Below are 21,150 nucleotides of genomic sequence, written 5' to 3'. Positions count from 1 at the left end.
TCACCTGAACATCACCGATTCTTTTTCAAACCATTGGGCTGGAAGATGATTCGGTTGTATACGTTCTCGACTTACCTGGTTATCGGACAACAGAGAGGAAAGTTTAATAGAACGTGAAAGCGTTTAAGGGTTGGGTTAAAAAGATGATATTTGTATTTTTCTTGTTTGTTACAGAGTTGGTGCGGCGAGTGGAACAGTGTGGTATGTATTTTGTATTAAATTTTAGTAATCCTACTTGAAAATATATTATAGCCCTCCAGAAATCCAGTAATTAGTCAATAAAACACAAAATGTTTGTTTGCCCAAATTTTTTGTCTAAATATATTTTCCGAGGAAATGTATTTTCCTATTAAATGAATAATAACAGTGGTTATTCATCTCATATCTAAAAATAGTGAATGCTAATTCGGATTGTCGGCCAATCTACCACTGTACTCCTTTATTTTTAATCAATTTCATTTAATATGTGAGATGAACTAACAAAATCGAACACTCTAAATAGACTAAGTGAGTGATTATCTTCATATCTCTGTATTACTATACAGGACAGTCGGGACAAACAAAAATTATAAATTATCACGACTCTAAAGATATTTAAATTATTGTTGTTGTTACGTTTAATTTATTCTATCGCAGTTTTGCTTGGTAATCTAGTAAAGATCAAGGTTAACGTTGATATAATTAAGACCAGTACATATGTTTTTCTCTAGACCAATTAATTTTGCATAATATGATGAAATGTACAGATTATAAAGATTAAGATTATTAAATTACTAGACTAGTATTTCTTTTCACAAATACGATATACAATATTCCAGCCAATTTTAAATACAAATAATAGTAAAATGTCAATCTATTTATTATGTCAATTTTTTATAAATGTATTGCTATATAGCCGATATATTAATACTCACTACAGACTATTGACATATATTTTTCGATACTTAATTTTAAAGGCTTTTGTAACTTACCTTTTGGGTTTTCATTTTAAAGGTTTATTAAAATTATCGATACTTTTTAAAATTTTGGAAAACTACCTTTAATCTTAGGTAAGTCGAAAAAATATCGATATTGTTTGTTTTACCGATATTTTCTCGAATAAATATGGAAATATTTAAATAACGGGTTGTTTTTCTCCAATATATGGATACTTTTCTCCTCGGCCAAGATTCCTACCAACAAGTATGCTACCTGAGGATGGATAATATATCTAATAAAGTAGCGAAGTAATTTTTCAGAATATCCTGTGTCGTATTAGTTCCATCATATAACTTATATAGGTATATGCGACAAATAAGGAATGTGAGATCAAATACAAATCGTACAAATGAAGGAAGCATTTCAATTCATTATAACAAACGTAACTCAACATTATATATTTGTTATTGGCGGCTTCATACAGTATGAATTCCTTATTCGATAATAAAAATGTTATTTTTGTCATACTCTAGAATCAATATTTCAAATATTTAAATTAACTGCTCAAAAGGGTGAAAAATTTACCATATATTTAGAAAGATGACGTTAAATAAAAGAGATTTTTAAAAATGGACCCACAATGACCCGCAAATCAACTTGATTTATGAAGTTATCCAAGATTTTGCCTTAAAACTTGAAATAAGATCACTAAGTAACAGCAGTGCAATACGCTGGAAATCAGAAGATTGAAGCGAATTAAACCACATAAAGTTCTATAAGGTGTATTTAATCTTAACTATAGCTTAAGAAGTCTAATTTGATTGTAATTTGGGAAAAACAGTTGCTTATAAGAATTACGAAAGTATGTATGTACATGTAAAGTACGATATTTGAGCCATTTGATAACCAATGTTATAGGATACAATATATGGATATTTGTTGTTTACCGATATTTTTCCAAATAAACATTAATATATTAAAAAAAAGGGTTGTTAATCTCCGATTTATCGATACGTTTCCATACGGCCGATATGCCTACCACCAAATATGCTGCCCGAAAAATGAAGACGAAAGGTCGAAGCTAATAATGAATAATGCTTTTAATAAAATTTCTTACATTTTTATTAGATACGCTTAGTCTTAATTATAAATTGATTTATTACTATATTTCATTTTTACTTGGATTAATTCACAAGCAAGACGAGTGCGAGAAAATACATTAATATGTATTCCTCAATTGTAAAATTATAACAACTTAAGCTATATGTTAGTTTACACTAAAGGTATACACTTTATATGTTCGTATGGTATGGTTCGCTTCAATCTTCTGAGATCCTGTGCGCTGTCCAGCAGTTGTATTGCTTCCCCGTTAGTATGATTTAGTAATCTTCTTTGGTGTTCCAAGGCGAAATCTTGGATAACTTCTCAAATCCATTTGATTTCCAGGTCATCGTGCAGTTCTTCGTTGGTTACGTAGCGATATGCATTGGTAAACAATCGAAGAACCTTGTTTTGACAGCGTTGGGTGTCTAATTGATTTGAATTCTTTGTGCAACCCCATAGATCCAAATTGGCATGATTGTCTTATAAATCAACCTTTTTGATTTTAGATCAAGTTGAGAGTATCTTCCTAACCAGTATAGTTGTTTAATTTTGGTTCTAATGTGTTTTGCTTTTTGTCTAACATGATGTTTTTAATGAAATGAATTAGCCATTTTATTAAGAGTCGTTAGGCGTTTAAATAAAGGAAGAAAGAAAGAAAATATTTACAGATGATGATCAGCATTGGAAAAAGTCGATGGCGCGTTCGCAGGGGGCGGCGGAGGGCATTTTTTTCGGGAACCACGCAAGGGGGCGTGTCGGGCGCCGAATAAATTTCGGTAAATAGCGCGCGTCGGTCCAATTTTAGCGTCTCGGTGTCGACTAAATGGGACGGAGCAGCGTCGTTAAGCGGTCCAGTTATGTGACGGCGACAATCTTGTCGTAGTCGGGTTTAATTTTAATTCTTCGCTCTGCGATCGGGTATTTTCCGCTCGCATTTCCCCCCTGTTCCTTTTATTAAGCCGAAAGGCGCGTACACCGAAAAGGCGGGAAAACGAACGACTACTAATGTAAATTTATTCAGCGCCGGTTCAACGCAACGACAAGAAGAAGTAATACGTCAACATATCGAAAATAGAAACATTTCCATTAATCATCGTTTTTATTTTATTGATGAGAATATTCCCGCATAAACAACATGATATGTCTCCATGAGGTATTTGCAAGAAACTGATCGACTAACTATGCTTAATTCTTTCATATATCCAATTTTGCCTCATATAATCATATTTTTATAGGCAGTTTTTCAGGATGGCACTTCTTGTGAATAAACATTGAAACTTGATATGGCATAGTGAGAATATACCACCAAATGGCCAAGTCAATGTGACAAAGAATCTTGTTTATGACATAATGTTTATTCTTCACCTGTGACCTTAATATTTTGATGAAAAATATGAATTTGAAGCTTGATCCAACTAAATGGAGGCTATGAGATGATGTGAGTAATCAACAATCATAAAATATTGTATTTATCTAGTGGAATCGGATTATTACATTAAAATATACTAAACATAAAAAATGGGGATTTTTTTAGAGGTTGTTGTTATAATATATATACATTTATACATATATATATATATATATATATATATATATATATATATATATATATATATATATATATATATATATATATATATATATATTCATAAATATATATTCATATATTCAGAAAAAAATAAACACTATTTTTGTATCGCAAATGAAAGAGGAAATGAAGAAATCGTAGCAAGGCTAAGACTAGAAATTAATGGGGATTTATGATTATGTACAGCAAGATATTAGCGATTTCCCCAAAACTGAATAACATTCGATTGTATATTCCCTAATGATAAAATATTGTAAATGCTAATTATTGTAATAACACTGAGATCAATTGCATGTCAAAAAGAGATAACTTAATTAATAAAACAAAGAATATCATTAACTATATTTAGTTTCTAATTAAGCCAGGCAAGTATTCCTCTATTAACAACAACACTATTAGTCAAAACACTATAACCAAATTAATTGAAATATCCTACATAAGTGTGCTCAATGAACTATATAGATACCAAAGCTTGCCTCTTTGTCTAGTTTTTCACAGAAAGGGTTATTCCCTACTTTCATAGCTTATATACATGCATGGACGAATGTGATATTCTCACCGAGTATCATATTTGTGTAAAAATACTGGACGATAAACGATGACTGGAATCTAAATTTTCTTGGTGGAGGGTCATTATTAGTGGTAGCCACCAATTGCAAGTCTATGATGGAAGTAGTTTTTGTACTTAAACTAGAGGTGTCGATACCTTATGATATATTTGCCTTGAAATATAAATCTCTAGATGATGGTAAAGTACTGAGAACAAACAACCTATTTTCCTCTAAAAAATCATATCCCAGTTAGTCCAACTATATATATTCACTCGATAGTTAGGGTATTCGTGACCTTGTGCAAAGTGTGTGTGTTTTTATTGTAAAACTCTTTGGCAAGATAGTTGACATGCATATGCCATGCAATAACATGTGATAACAACCGCATAAAACCACACAGGAGATATATAAAACTAGGGCTAGGGCAACACCATCTTTATCTACAAAAGCGTACCAAAAAGAGGGTAAATCTGAAAAAGTTTTACGAGTCGTTAAAATGTGGCCGGTCTATTATAACCGATTTTTTAAATAAAACCTCTATACACTCTATATTACTTGTAGCCATAAGTAAAACTCATCGGTTAAAATATATGTTAAAAGAAAATTATATGTCATACCATATTACCAGAGTAGTTTGATCATACTAACAATAATAACTGAGTTTATTATATAACAATTTAACGTAATTAACTTTCCTTTAAAATTGTATCAAATTTTCCTTATTGATTAAAGAACTTGAACGATATTATCAGCTCTTAAAAATATACAGTTGTCCGGTGATACTCATTTCAATATTTCACGATATATTCTTTAAACTTACCATATGTCATATGTGTATATACGTAGATAAGTTACGTGCGAACCCATTAAATTCGATAATTAAGACAGGCTTTTATTGGCCGGATGACGTTTGAATTCCAAGCAATTTTTACGACTGTTTTACCCGGTATTTACATGGTTTCGTTTTACTTATCAAACTTCGAATGTTATTTCCTCGTAAATCATTTCGTTAAAGTGAAAGCTGAAGCTGATATGGGGTGAATTGTTTGAAGATAACTTTCCAGCCTATGATTTGGTTCTTTATAAGAAGTACTGATAATTATATAAATATTCATGGATCGTTCTTTCCAGATAGAATCCGTAAATTGGCTGATATAATGGAAAATATGACTATCAATGGATAGTTCTTTGAACAACATATATTATACCGATTTTTCACAATAAAATATCAGATTCAAAAATCATTTAAAACTAATGTATAGGCCAACTGGTTCTAACAATATTAAATGATTGATTATCATACAGTTAAAGTGAAAGCTGAAGCTGATATGGGGTGAATTGTTTGAAGATAACTTAGCAGCCTATGATTTGGTTCTTTATAAGAAGTACTGATAATTATATAAATATTCATGGATCGTTCTTTCCAGATAGAATCCGTAAATTGGCTGAAATATCGGAAAATATGACTATCAATGGATAGTTCTTTGAACAACATATATTATACCGATTTTTCACAATAAAATATCAGATTTAAAAAATCATTTAAAACTAATTTATAGGCCAACTGGTTCTAACGATATTAAATGATTGATAATCATGTAGTTAAAGTGAAAGCTGAAGCTGATATGGGGTGAATTGTTTGAAGATAAATTTGCAGCCTATGATTTGGTTCTTTATAAGGAGTACTGATAATTATATAAATATTCACGGATCGTTCTTTCCAGATAGAATCCGTAAATTGGCTGAAATATCGGTAAATATGACTATCAATGGATAGTTCTCTGAACAACATATATTATACCGATTTTTCTGGTTCTAACAATATTAAATGATTGATTATCATACAGTTAAAGTGAAAGCTGAAGCTGATATGGGGTGAATTGTTTGAAGATAACCTTGTAGCCTATGATTTGGTTCTGGAGTACCAATAATTATATAAATATTCATGGATCGTTCTTTCCAGATAGAATCCGTAAATTGGCTGACATATCGGAAAATATGACTATCAATGGATAGTTCTTTGAACAACATATATTATACAGATTTTTCACAATAAAATATCAGATTTAAAAATCATTTAAAACTGATTTATAGGCCAACTGGTTCTAATGATATTAAATGATTGATAATCATATAGTTAAAGTTAAAGCTGAAGATAATATGGGGTGAATTGTTTGAAAATAACTTTGCAGCCTACGATTTGGTTGTTTATAAGGAGTACTGATAATTATATAAATATTCATGGATCATTCTTTCAAGATAGAATCCGTAAATTGGCTGAAATATCGGAAAATATGACAATCAATGGATAGTTCTTTGAACAACATATATTATACCGATTTTTCTGGTTCTAACGATATTAAATGATTGATAATCATATAGTTAAAGTGAAAGCTGAAGCTGATATGGGGTGAATTGTTTGAAGATAACTTAGTAGCTAATGATTTAGTAAAATTAGTATTATTATTTTATTTAGTATTATAGTTTTTATGACATAATTATTATAGACCGATGTATTATAATATAACATGTATTTTATGAATTTATAATAAAACGCATCATAACAATTATTAGTTGGAATTCAGAAAGAAAAAGGAAAAAACATAAATTTTGCTTCCATGCATTTTAATCCGCGATATATTTTGGTTAAAATGCGGAGTATCAATATAAAAAATTGTCAGATTCACAAGTAATTATTCAATTCTTTTGTTTTGGCATTTCTCTGCAATGAAATAAGTTTTCCATATAGTATTATTGAGTTACTCAATTCAATGCCTCGAAAGGTTAATCACGAAACCGTCAAAATTGTCTTTTCGACTAGAATTCATTACTTTTGTTGTTTAATTTCAAGAAAACTTGGAGCTCCTCAGCACAAAAAAAGACGATGATAAAGAAAGAATATGAATTGCAAGACTAATGGTTTCTCACCGATGTCAATTGAATAAACTAACCGAAGTATTGTTGCAAAAAAACAGCAATTTGCAACTTACATGGCTACGCTTTGCAAGAGTTGTTAAAAATATTCCGTTTCAGCTTGAAAATGAAGTTCCACTATACTCGATGTACTCACTAGACATAGTGCCTTTTGATTACCATTCGTTTAGACTGACGCAGCATGGCTTGTACATGATTTCGAAATGCTAAAGAAGTGCGAAAATCAAACGCTGTTAAACCAATATCGTTTTCTTTACACTGTATCCCCATGTTACCAAAAAGATGACAGAAAATACGAATTCTTAAAAAAATACTATACTATTATATTTGATGAAGTGAAAAATTACCAAAATATGCCAAATATTAATGCCAAACTTGCCCTTATAATATTTTTTGACATATTTTTATATTTATTTGTGCCTCGGTGATGAACACAACAGTTATATTGATGCTAGGCAGCATTAGTAAGGCACAGTGTTCCATGAGCTATTGAAGGTGCTACAACCAATCATTAAAATTAACTGTTACAAATAATAGCGATTGGAACCGCTGCTTCGGTATGGGATTTAATTTAGATGCTAAACCCAGGCAGAAATACTTAGGAGATGCTAAAATATATAGCAAATATATTTTTAATGCTATAACGCTAAGCACTTACTTCTAAATCAGTTAGAGACCCATTGGAGGAGCTCGATTAGAATTAGTGCTAGATAGAAACTGTACTAAATATACTAAACTCATCTAGACTACACTTGCTGTCACGTTTCCCAGGAAGATAGTAAAATATTAGCTATGGAAAACCAAAGACGATATTTTTTAATAACATTAAATTAAAGTCAATATAAATATATATTTTGAGTATAAATATATAATACTACTAAATCCCGAGGTAACATTTGTATTCATATATTATTCAGATTGTCTAATTAAACTTTAAACTGACTCATTGTCCTTTTACATCATGTCAGTAATAGTTCAAGGAAATCATTCAAAACATACAATTTGATGATGACCAATGTAATCTTAACTAATTACAGACGATTGATTTGTATAAGAAATACACATGTTTATAGTATATTAAAAATGAACAACACAGTGATAGTGATATAAGAAGAAAGAACAAATAGTATAAAATAAAAACATTGTTTTTAAAATTGTATAATTACTTTATATAATTGTATAATTGCTACAAAAGATATTATTGCTATATAGTGATAGCGGGTGCTTTTGTTTCCTTTTCTTTGTTTTTATACTATTCATAATCGTTATAATTTATTTACACAAGAACTTAAAACTAGAACTAGATCTAATGGTCCTTATTTAGTGCCTCCAGTAAAAATGTTAACATACTATGAACACTACACTTTAGTTTCTATTAAGAATTATATAAAGAAATAGACCCTATTATAATCTACTATCCACAGTTTGCTGGACCAAAACTAGGAACAAAAGAAATAATAATGTCTTTGTATCACCGCTAAAACCCGGTCAAGAGAAAATACTGTTTGCATGTTAAGCAAATCCAACGCTGCTTCTTCAAAAACAAAATCCCCGAATAAGCACAAAAACTATTTTGACACACCTCTTTTGTCATCCAACGTTGTGCAAAATGCGACAACCCGTGTTCCGAGAGTCCTTCATCCAGAACAAAGAAAGAAAGCGGAAAATGAACATCACGCAGATTTAAATTTCACGAACAAACGCACGGATTTGGGTGAGACTGAACTTCACCTGTCATTGTGATTCGGACGGCTATTATGCGAACGGTAGTGGACCTACTTAAGCCGCTTAGGCCGAAGGGTTCTTGAAGTTTTTTCAAGCGCACGCTCTTGAGAGCCCTAAGGGAAGAAATGTTATTTTAGGCAATTTCTTGTTTATTTTAGATTATAATCTATATCGTAAATCTGCCGTTTTAGATAGGTTATCGGCTTACTATCGTTCTAAATCCAATAATTTGCTTGGTATTTATCAAATTTGTATTACGGTTCTCGTTCGGACAGAAGATGGTTGCTGTCTTAACTATTATGAGGTAGTCCTTTGGGTTTTATTTGAAAAATATTTCGTGTTATGTTAGGATTTAATCACTTGTACTTACAGTTCATTATTCTTGTATCCACTACTAGTTATTCATGAATATATTTTCAAAAATAATAAAATACACTTTCTTAAATATATATTAAAATTATTAATAAAATAACCCAATTGAAAAGTCCCCGGCCTACTATATTAAAGCACATGTTTTTGACGATATTAGTTTTTTTTATTCAACATAATTTTCTTCAAGGGTTCACTGATACACCCTCCAACTTTTCGATACCTTTTTTGTAGTACGATTTATCCTTTGCTTCAAAATATGCCTCAGTTTCGTCGATCACCTCTTCATTCGACGAAACTTTCTTCCCAGCGACCATTCTTTTGAGATCTGAGAACAGGAAATTGTCGCTTGTGTCACGGTGCATTGTCTTGGTAAAGCAGCACTTTCTTTTACTTCAAAATCGGCCGTTTTTCGGCAATTTCGTCCTTCAAACGGTCCAATACTATGTAATAGTCGCTGTTGATGGTCCTTCCTTTTTCAAGGTAGTCAATGAAAATTATTCCATGCGCATCCCAAAATACAGACGCCATAATCTTGCCAGCCGGCTATTACGTTTTCCCACGCTTTGGAGCAGCATCATCGCGTGCACTGCACTTGGATGGGAGTCGATTGGATTTCGGAGTCATGTTTCATCCATTGTCACATATCGATGCAAAAACTCGGGTTTATTACGCTTGATCATCCTCAAACACTGCTCCAAATCATCACCTAGTTGTTGTTTTTGGTCGCTTTTGGTGAGCTCGCGCGGCATATGCTGTTCACGGAGCTTTCTCATATCCAAATATTCGTGAATGATATGATATACAGGTTCAGTTGATATCTCTGGAGTGCCTGCTCTTTCATTCAGTTTCAATTTACGGTCATTCAAAATCATTTTGTGGATTTTTTAAATGTTTTCGTCGGTAACAACCTCTTTTGGGAGTCCACTGCATTCACCGTCTTCGGTGCTCATTTCACGACGTCTAAACTTAGCATACCAGTCCTTGATGGTATCCGGAAACTCGGCATCAAGCCAAGTTTTTGCCTCAACTCTATTTTTTGCCTTCAAAAAGCAATATTTTATCAACATGTGAAATTCCCTTTTATCCATTTTTACATAATAACAAATGTTGCTTCACTGAAAATGCTAATGTGAAAATAATCCACAAACTAATGGTAATATTAGGGCTAACTAAAAAATATATGGATTTAATTCTAGTAGCGCCACCTATGTGTCAGGCTGGGGATATTTCCATTGACCTGTTATTTAACACTATTGTGTTCAAAATCAGATATAACTAGTTAAAAATTATGTTTACATTCTTTATGACCTATGTTATAATCAATCATTTTTTTGATGAAACTAATTTATTACTTTAGTTCATATTTAAATATACCGAGTAGTGTCAAAATTTTGAGAATTAATATTAGTTTAACGTACAGAATTTTTGATAACGGATGCAGTACACTATTTATAATTTTATAATTTTTATAAATTTTATAACCTATAAATCAATTTTAAAGGATTCACAACAGGTGGTGTTACTGCGTACTAATCGCATTGGTTTTATTTGTCAGCAGCGTCATGTTCAAGACTGACTAACAGGCTTCACTTTTCAATATATGTTGACGCAGAAGGCAAAGGGTGTTCTGAACAGTCACAAAAAAAATGAAGACAAGAATTTGAAGGTATTGCTCGATGAAACCATCAATAGGGATCGCTATCGACTATAAATGATGGGTTTGCACGAGCACTACATGAAAAATGACCTGGATAGGCGCAAAGACACAACAGTATTAGTCTTCAACATGACCACTTTTGACCACATGTTGCAAAACCGGCAAAAACATACTTAAAAACATGAAAATGGGAAGTGGCATATTACCTAGACCTATCTAGTTCCTTCTGATTACTACTTGTTCCGACATATGAGTCGTGACCTATCTCAGCAGCGCTTCACTTTTTATGAGAATACCGAAGGATCAATTGATTCTTAAATACCCTCATAAAATGCATCGTTCTTTCCAGATAAAATCCGCAAATCGCCTGAAATATGGGAAAAGTAGCAACCATTCATGGATCAATCTTTGAATAACATGCATTATGTCAATTTTTCACAATTAAGCTTCAGATTTTAAAAAATCCTTTAACATTAATTTATATGCGTAATATAACTGGTTCTAACAATATTAAATGATTAATTTTTAAACTTTTTGAAACATTTTTTATGTAATAACAAATATATAATACAAGTAATAAAAACTTATTAAAAGGTAAAAGGTAAGAAAAATTAAGTTAAATAAGTTTCTATTAAAAATAATTTTGATGATACTCTTCTTGATTCATGATATTATTACTGCATATTATAAAGGAATATTATGTTATTTCTCCAAGATACCTATGATATTGAACTATGGGGTACTATCAGCAAATCTAAGATAGGATCCAGAGGTTCCAGAATAAAGTGTTGCGAGTCATTGTCGATGCCCCATATTACGTGTCCAACAGACTGATTGAACACGATATCCCCTTAGAACCCATAATGAGTGTGATTCGAAGTACTCTGAAAGACTATTAGTGCATCCCAATACACTCTCCAAACAGTTAAATGTGCGCGGTGACAGTGAAGTGCATAGGCTCAAACGCAAACTACCATACGAGCTGATTAATAAACACATAGAGTGAGATTTAATATTCTCTAGAATAAGTTAGAATAGTCTTTAGACTAAGTTAGGATATACTTTAAAACAAGTTAGAACAGTATCTAGAATAAGATTTAGATTATAAGTTATACAGCAGATCACTTACTGAAGTGATCTTGTACATGTCAGGATGGTTATATTATATAACGGAAATCATATAATAATACTTATTGCCCACGGGCAGATTGTTGACGTTCTAGGAGATTAATTTAAAAAAAATCTCGAAGATTATCAAGCACTGCAATATTGCTGCTATATTGGCATTTCAATGTAATCAAAATATAACATATAAAATTTAATAATATACATATAAACATGCTGTAAATTAATTTTATAGTTTTATATTTATAACGTTTATATTTTGCTGTTATGTTTTGTAATTATTTGTCTATTGATACAAGTACTATAGAACTATAATAAAAATAATAGAAATCCTGTACTATATATTATTATTTACAATTTAAAATTTATTTTTATAAATATCAATAGTATTTGATGCATTATGTTTTAATATCAAATGTCTTAATTAATGTCTCTATAGGTACGCCTGACGGAGCTATATCAGACAAATTAAGAGGTTACGTAATTATATGAGATTAATCATTAATGAAAAATCATTACTATAGATCACTATAGTGATATAACCCTTTTTTGGATTCTTTTTTTTGGAAATACTAAAATATCTCAGGCCATCAAAGAGACAAGAGTTATTTTTCTAAAATCTTACCTTCGTCATGTTTAACTCTTTAGGGTAAATGATGTGGCTCGGTGAATGGAGATAATACGGAATGAAACAGTGGTGTTTACATTATGTGATCGTTATTTATTGGCTATATAAAAAAATGTGAAAAATACATATATTAGATAAAACGGATAGCAGCGGTGTTACCTGGAGACGAGTCTTGGGCAGTCGATGGTGGCACGTCTAAACCAAACGATGGTTGAGCACTGAATGAATCGAAATACCCTTCAATAAAATCCCAGATACGCGTCTCGGGGTTGCCAGTTATTCGTTGTCGGGTCCTGCTTGGCGCTGATGGCACCCCGCCCGTGTTCAACATCTGGGATTACATTTCTGGTTATTTTGTAGACCGTTATTCCATGATGTAAAATTCGACATGCCTCAAGGTCACTACAACTCCAATTATAATTAAGAGCACAAGATTTATCGCTTTTTGTTTGGTGCTTTATAATTAAAAGTATGTTCAAATATGTTAAAATGTATTAAGAACGACTTGTTTTGAAAACTAATGACCATCTCAATTTATTGAAGCTAATAAAATATTTGTATTTATACATGTTAGAGATCAGATATAACAATTTATTATATTATCAGATAATCAAGTCTGATAGTCCTCCAATAACAAAACGTAAAATTCTATGAAAATATCCATAAACCAAAGTTTACGTTCTCATTAGTTTAATAATCTAGCATTAATTTAGACAGAGGAAGGTACGTTGCCTCTTATAAATTATATCGATGAAACGGTTAAATATTCAACGGTTCTCGTTCTTTGAATTTTTTATCAGACCCGACTGATCTTTGATCATTTTCGATCCGAAATGTATGGCGTACTCCCGGCTATAACGACAATTCCTTCAATAATTAATATTATATAACAGGAAGATTGGACAAAAACATGCGAGATCTATTACTGTAAAGGAAAGTATTATTTTGCTCGAGGAAATAAATGGCTTTATTATCATTATCTCCATGGAAAAAATGTTTCTGTTGGTTTTCAGTAATAATATTCTAATTATGTTATTACCCCGTTGTTTTCTTTTATTTCAGTATTTTATGTGCTAAGATAATGCGATTAATTTTTGATTTTTGTCTATTTTTGTTTCCTATAAATAGTTCTTAGTAAGATTATATTTTCGTATTTAGAATTATTGAATTTTTTTTAGAAAAATTATATTTAGGGTAGGCGTAGTGGTTAAGGTGACAGGACGGTCCTCACATAGTGAGTGATACTTTTTTATATATATTTTAGTGTATCCTTTTTACCAACTTTATCTAGACTGGATATACTGCATAACAGTCCTCGGTCCTTCATCAATCAGTAAGCCGAATGCTAAAGACCGTGGTTGATAAATCCTTAGTTAGCGGTAAAAGAAGACCTAATAATATGTTAAACTTATGTATTTTGTTTGTAGAAAATTCATTATACAGTGAGACAATATTTTCCTTCTCATTTTATTTAAAAAGTGATAGAATGTTGTTAGAGAAGTTTGAACATGTAACCGAAAAAGCCTGCAAAAGTTGACCGTTTGTCAAACGTCTACCAAGTTCTTATTATAATTACGGGTTATAAACCAGTAAACGTTGTTTTAATGCTTTGTTTTAATAAAATTCAAACCGCCGCGGTTTTTATTGAAAATATTTTTTCGCGCTTTGCAGTTGCACTCAATATTAGTACGCACACGGTCATCTCATATCTCAAAAAATAAAAAACAATATAACCTTAAATTTACCAAAAAGAAACCGTGTTTATGCGAAACAGGTGACGAATCAAGATCAGCTTGATGTTAGCTGTGGCAGAGATCAAATATACGAAACGTACAAAAACAGTAAGTAGTTTTTTCAATCGAAACATAATTTAATACAATTATTTCAGTGAAAATTGTTAGCCTAGAAAGTATCCATAAAACACCAAAAGATATACAGCTATTTGAGAGATGTAAAACATCCCTTTATACATTGTTGGGTGATATAGGAGTGTATATTTAAGTGGTGTAAAGATAACCAACGAAGGGGTTTAATGGAACTTTCCGCGATGGATTTTAAAAGAACACAATATTTAAAAAACATAGAACAAAATCAAGGAAGAATCATTATGTCAATTTATATATTTAAATGAGACTGAATGAATATTTCAGAATGATACATTGGGTCGCTCATGGCAAGATGATAATAAATATAGTGTAAAGACAACAAAAGTTGATGGAAAAAGGGAAACGCCGGAATAACATCTATTAATAATTATTTGCAGATATACTGTATTTCGTGGAAATAAGAATGGTTAAAAATCACGTTCGGTTTGGATGAACTCGATCAAACACATTGATGAAGAAATTGACAAATCATGAAACTGATATAATTTATTCAAAACAGTAGTGACCCACGTGACCTGTCAAAACGTCGCAATGTTGTTGCAGCAACTCTGACGACATATAACAAAATTCTAGTCTAAATAAAATAATGAAACAAAAAATATATATATAAACATATATATTCTTAAAATGTTCTATTTTTATTGTTATAATGATACTGTTATATGTATTTTATAACATATTTTTACAAAACAATTATTATATATTTTTCAAAATATATTATGCTTTCGCAGCTATTTGATTATACTTAATGGAAAGCATCTAAAATGTTTAGTGTATGTGTATTCTCTAATACTATAAATATAAGTATAGTTATTCTTTAGATTATCTATTTTTAATGCCTATATTTTACTGTTATATTAATATGGTTTAATATTGTCAGCTTAAATCAGTCTAAATTGTATAAAATATATTGTATTACTTAAGGAGCTGGAAAAATATAGTATTTATAAATGTCGTTTAAAGTCAATACTATTTCATGCTTTACCTTGTGTACTAATAATAAAAACTGTTACTATTTTGAAATTTTTTAGTTAACAAGAGTTGATGATTTTGAATATTTGTCTTATAAAATGTTTATATTATTATTTTTTGCGTCGACAATATAATCAAACAATAATTCGTAATAATCAGTCTCAATCCAAAGATAATAAACCCAAAGAGAATCGTTTTTATTATTATTAAAAACATTACGAACAAAAGAGCATCGCTTGTGCTGTGCGCTCACGTCAAAAGACCATCTCCGTACGCGCTCTTGATGGATTTTCTCAGCATGGGTGTAGACAAACAAAATAGCGTCACCATGGGACCCTGTGCCCTGTGCTTTTCGGTTTTCCAATGGGCCGATGCTCATTTCGGAAGATCGAAACAGAAAAGAGCGGAGAGCCAAAAAAAAACACTTTTTCTGTCCCGTCGGCTTTCGTCTGTATTCAGACAGCTATTTAGGGCGTTACCGGGATGGATTTGCACCGCGGGGGGTCAAAGTGTGAAGTGGATTTAAGGCGATTTCTGTCTAGGGATTAAAAATTATCGAATGATCGATGGTTCTTGTTCTGAAAAGCGTAACACGAATGTTAGACAGCAGCAAAATGCGGAAAACGATGGGAAATACATGCTGCTTTAACTTTACTACTGCTATGAAACACATTCCAAAATAGTGCGAATGTATATAATATATGTAATAGTATGAAGCCTATTGAATTGAATGTTACCAATTAATTATGATGACATTTAAAATGAGTATTGAATAATACTCAGAAAGGAGTCAAAATTGACACGATTTTGAAAATAATTAATAAATCGTTTCAAATAAGCATATCTTGATGAAAATGAAACATGACGAAATATGAGCTTCAAATCTAGAAAACTCCAAATACTCTAAAAAAATTTGTATGTTTCTAGATATGGAATAGTGGATTAAGAAATATTATCACACTAGCAATCTTCGGACCATTTTTAAACAGATAATACCCAATACCACAAGAAATAATCCAAATTTCATCAATTACTGGAGTTATTATTATTACAACAACCACAAATTATATACATCGTCGAAGATATTGCTAAAGCTTTATATTAAAAAACTATCTAGTAATAGCATTATTTAAATATAATAATATTTCAATACTTAAAATGATAAACAATAAGTTGTCCATAATAAATAAGTACATTTATTTAAAAGTGTTACAATTTGGATTAAAATTTAAAAAAATCATTGTAATTTATTGCTGACGATCGGTTCTCTTCTAAAGATTATACAGTGAGAAATAATAATGAAGTTGTAAGTATTAACAAACCCATTCTCGAAGATTTTTCATTAAATTATTCTTACTTACAGCGGTCTTAACGTTCATAGTCATTGCTGGTATCTGAGCACCGTAGAAGTGTCCAGCAGCTGGAGGAACATCAGTCAACATATTTGCCAACACTCTTTCGTCACTTTTTTATCATCAATCATCAACGAACGACACAGTATCCTCGCGCTCGTCTATTGTCCGCCTGCTCGACAATCGCCTCCCGATCGAACACAAATAAAAAGGGATAAAACAATCGGATTTGACGCACGGCACGCTGCGATGATGACTACTTCTATTATCGGCACCGCATAGCTCACTATTCTTGGAAGGGAAACAGTTGAAAATCAACGGTTCCCCTTCTCGTTACCAGCCGTCGATGGGTGGGGGCGTGGCGCGGTCGAGGGGCCTCCAATGACGAGCGTTGCCATTTGTAACGGCGCCACGCCTCCGACGATGTTTTCCGATGCCTCTGCTGCGCATGGTGGTCGTCAATCTACCGTAGTTATATGTATATACATGTGAAACGATAATGCCTTTTAATGAAATTGAGAGTTTTTTTTATATTAAACATGAAATTCTTCTAAACAAATTAATTAGTCTAAATTAATACGGACCATCTTTATATTTTGATCAAAAATAAACCATAGTCGACAGAAGAAGATGAATATCCTACACGGACAGAGGAAAGACGAATATTTTGCCAAATAAAATTTTAGTTAGACTAGTGATGTATCGAGATGGAATGTTTCATTTATAAAGAATGTTCAATGAGTCTTAAGGTCAAATTGCAGTATTCATACTGAAGCACTACTTCTAGGCAATAAGAAAGGTTTGGAATTCATTTTAAATACAATTCCTGGGTCTCTTATTATGGTAACAATCACTATAAGATATTAGCAAGTAAAATATCAAAAAGGATTGTAACATAATGTCAATTATCAATCGTGATCGCCTTATAGTCGAAATTCGGACACAATTTATTAAGTTAATCGTTTTTCCCTCACAATATGGTAAAGAAAAAATTTTAAAATATGGTTTTCACAGTATTTTCAGCATAATAACAGAAATGTGTTTGATACATAACATTAATTGAAATAATAAATGTATGTATAATAAAACTTATTAAAATAACTATATCAAGAACAAATACTCACTATCCTTTTCTAAATTGCCTTCAATTAAATCTAAATTTCATTGACTTTCAATAATTTACAAAGTATTAATAAGTTTAAATTTCTACGCCACTGAACATCATAACAAAGTATCATAAGTAAGATTAATTTCAGAAATCTAACAACTTCAGAGTATAATATGAGCATGAGTATGATATTCCTTTACTCTTATATGATAAACATAAATATGGAAAAATAAACGAAGTAATACATGTCTGTATATTAAAACGAACACAATCACCTTTGCAGATAGTGCATCTTTAATTTGCCTTCTATGGCTTTCGTTTATCTACTTCTCTCTACTGTGTCTTATACCTCATGTGGGAAGTCACAAATGAGGAATTAAAATTCCATGAAGCGATTTTATAATTGTTAATATTCTTCAACATTCATTTCAACACTTGATTAACAACTTGAATAAATTAACGTATTTATTTCCTGCAATGTTCAATGTCAATGTACTAGTGAAATCTGAAGTTCAGTTGAAGCAGATTAATAAAAATTAAATTAACTGAAATATAGTTCAATATGATTGGTTGCAAAATAATATTATCCTCAACATATCGGAATTTAACAGAAGCTTCTTAGTATCCAATTTTTTTTCACTAGAATATTTGTATATTTAAAACGTGTCAGAAGATAGGACATGAAATCTGCTCTATAGTAAACTCTATTCACAAGAAAGTACTACACCACCCTCTCTATTAGGCGTCATTTCAGGATTATGCTAATTTATTCACGGTAACTTTCTTTTGTTAATTATGATACACTCATTGACTTTGGTACTCAATTTAGACATACCTTTTGACATTTGGACCTTTTAAACCTTTGTAACTTAACAACATCATATTCTTCGATTTAAACCGATTTCCATATTTTTTATTGACTGTCGATCTAATATAATGTTTACAGGTAATCTTGGAATATATGATAAAATATATGATAGATGTACTCTCATTTAGTACACGGCATTCGTTGTTATTTTTAGGCCTAATCTATGTTGGTAGACTCAGCTTTGATACTCTATGTCAAATGGCGAGAAACAAACGTGTAACGAAAACAAAAGTAAACTTAAATAATGGCAAATTAAAGCCGCAGGAACCTTAAAAAGCATCTTACAATTGGTAAATAATGATAAATATGATTTTCAAAAGGACACAACTTGTATAGGTAATGTGTTAGTGTAAAATAAACATTATTTTTTTTCGAAATCAGGATATTGGTAAACTTTGAAAAGCTCGCTTTTATTTTATTCAAGTATATATAGGTTACGAACTCATGCTTCGAATTGGCATCAAGAGGCTTTAATTGTCTTACAAATTGACTTACATTACATACATTCGGGTCGAGTTACATACATCAACCACAGAGCGATCACTGGCATATAATATTCATCATAGAATCACACGCGATATATACAATTTGTCGTAGGAGTAGATCAAATATCACATTATTATATATGTGCTACGTTACGCAATCGCAATACACCTGCCAATTCGACACATTCCGATTCCTTGTATCAAACTCTAAAATTAAATAAACATAACCGATCTAAATCATCCTATAATTTAAAGCTAACTTGACCTGTTGAAAAGGCCCCGTCCTGACACATAGATGGCGCTACTAGAATTAAATCCATATGTTTTTAGTTAGCCCTAACCCTCAAAAGTGAAGTTGAGTGAAGCAACTTTTGTTATTGTGAAAAAAATAGACGAAAAGGAATTTCGCGTGTTGATAAAATATTGCTTTTTGAAGGGAAAAAATCAGTTGAAGCAAAAACTTCGCTTGATGCCGGGTTTCCGGACACTGCCCCAGGAAAATAGAATATCAAGGATTGGTATGCTAAGTTCAATGAAATAGCAGACGCTCTAAAGATATCAACTGAACGTGTACATCATATCATTCACGAATATTTGGGTATGAGCAAAGTTGCTCTGTTTTGGCCCAAAACAACGACGATTTCATGATTCCGAGCAGTGGTTGAAGATGATCAAACGTAATAAACCCGAGTTTTTGCGTCGATATGTGACAATGGATGAAACATGGCTCCATCATTTGTATTTTGGAATGCGCATGGAATAATTTTAATTGACTACCTTAAAAAAGGAAGGACCATCAATAGTGACTATTACATAGCTTTATTGGACCATTTGAAATACGAAATCGCTGAAAAACGGCCGCATTTGAAGAAAAAGAAAGTGCTGAACACAATGCACCATGTCACGAGTCAGTGAAAACGTTGGCAAAAATCTATGAACTGGGCTTCCAATTGCTTTTTTACTATTTCAGCGATTACTTTCTCTTCTCAGATCTGAAAAGAATGCTCGCTGGGAAGAAATTTTCGTCGAATGAAGTGGTGATCGCCGAAACTGAGGCCTATTTTGAATCAAAGGACAAATCGTACTACAAAAATGCTATCGAACAGTTGGAGTGTTGAACAGAAACAACTAATTTTGCTAAAAAAATATATTTTACTATGGTAGGCCGAGGACTTTTCAATTGACCTGTTATATGTGTATTTAAATTACTTCCACCCCTCACATATTAAAACCTATAGACATGTAATTATTTTTTCAAATTTATTACGAATAATACACTGATAGTGAAATATAGTTGAACGCAAATCGAGAACGAATTAATGATTCTCTCCCGGAACTGATCCTGTACAAACACTGTGCCGTATTTTGGCATCATTAATCCCGTATATCCAATCGATTGCGCACGAATTTACGGTGGACTCGACGCTGTTCTTTCACGGCAACTTAGGTAGATTAGATGAATATCGATCGTCCAATCCCATTGAAAGGTTTTACGCCAAATCACCGCGTCGGCCGGCATCAAAAGTGGCCCGATCTTTCAGCGATGCCGCTAAGGATGCCGGGCAGGCAATTACGCGCCGGCGCCTGCTCCATTCGTCCACATTATCGTCATTATAAAAGTCATCATCATTAAAATCGGTACTACCTAACTTTCGAAATGAAAAGAGACGAGCGGAAAGGGCTCTGACGACCACTGTCTGAACAAACGTCAGGCGTCATCGCCAGCTAACGAAAAAGTTGTTTCTCATCTAATTTATCACACGATTCTTATCCCACATTCTTAACATATCCGTTTCTTGTAATCAATAGTTGAAATAAACTGTAGATGATGTACTAATTCGGCCCTTAAACTAACACCTCTAACCAAATATAACAAA

The 21,150-nt window shown here is 31.8% G+C and overlaps 1 protein-coding gene across 3 annotated transcripts in view; it reads right to left on the bottom strand.

Moving 5' to 3' along the window:
• Positions 1-21,150, bottom strand: part of Sp8 (Sp-like zinc finger transcription factor) — a 253,427-nt gene that overhangs the window by 40,635 nt on the left and 191,642 nt on the right. Inside the window, exon 1 of one of the 3 annotated variants that reach the window (XM_076409686.1) lies at positions 16,822-17,097. The exons of the other annotated variants lie outside the window; for them this stretch is intronic. Coding sequence (XP_076265801.1) covers positions 16,822-16,902 — 81 coding nt within the window. The 5' untranslated portion in view covers positions 16,903-17,097. Of the gene's footprint in view, positions 1-16,821; positions 17,098-21,150 lie in introns of those variants that run through there. 3 annotated transcript variants of the gene reach the window in all.

The sequence above is a fragment of the Rhynchophorus ferrugineus genome, unplaced genomic scaffold (assembly GCF_030347505.1).
Source record: "Rhynchophorus ferrugineus isolate W39M unplaced genomic scaffold, kcgeb_rfMv2 rfM7, whole genome shotgun sequence".
NCBI classification, from domain to species: Eukaryota; Metazoa; Arthropoda; class Insecta; order Coleoptera; family Curculionidae; genus Rhynchophorus; species Rhynchophorus ferrugineus.
This window is presented reverse-complemented; position numbering and strand designations above follow the sequence as displayed.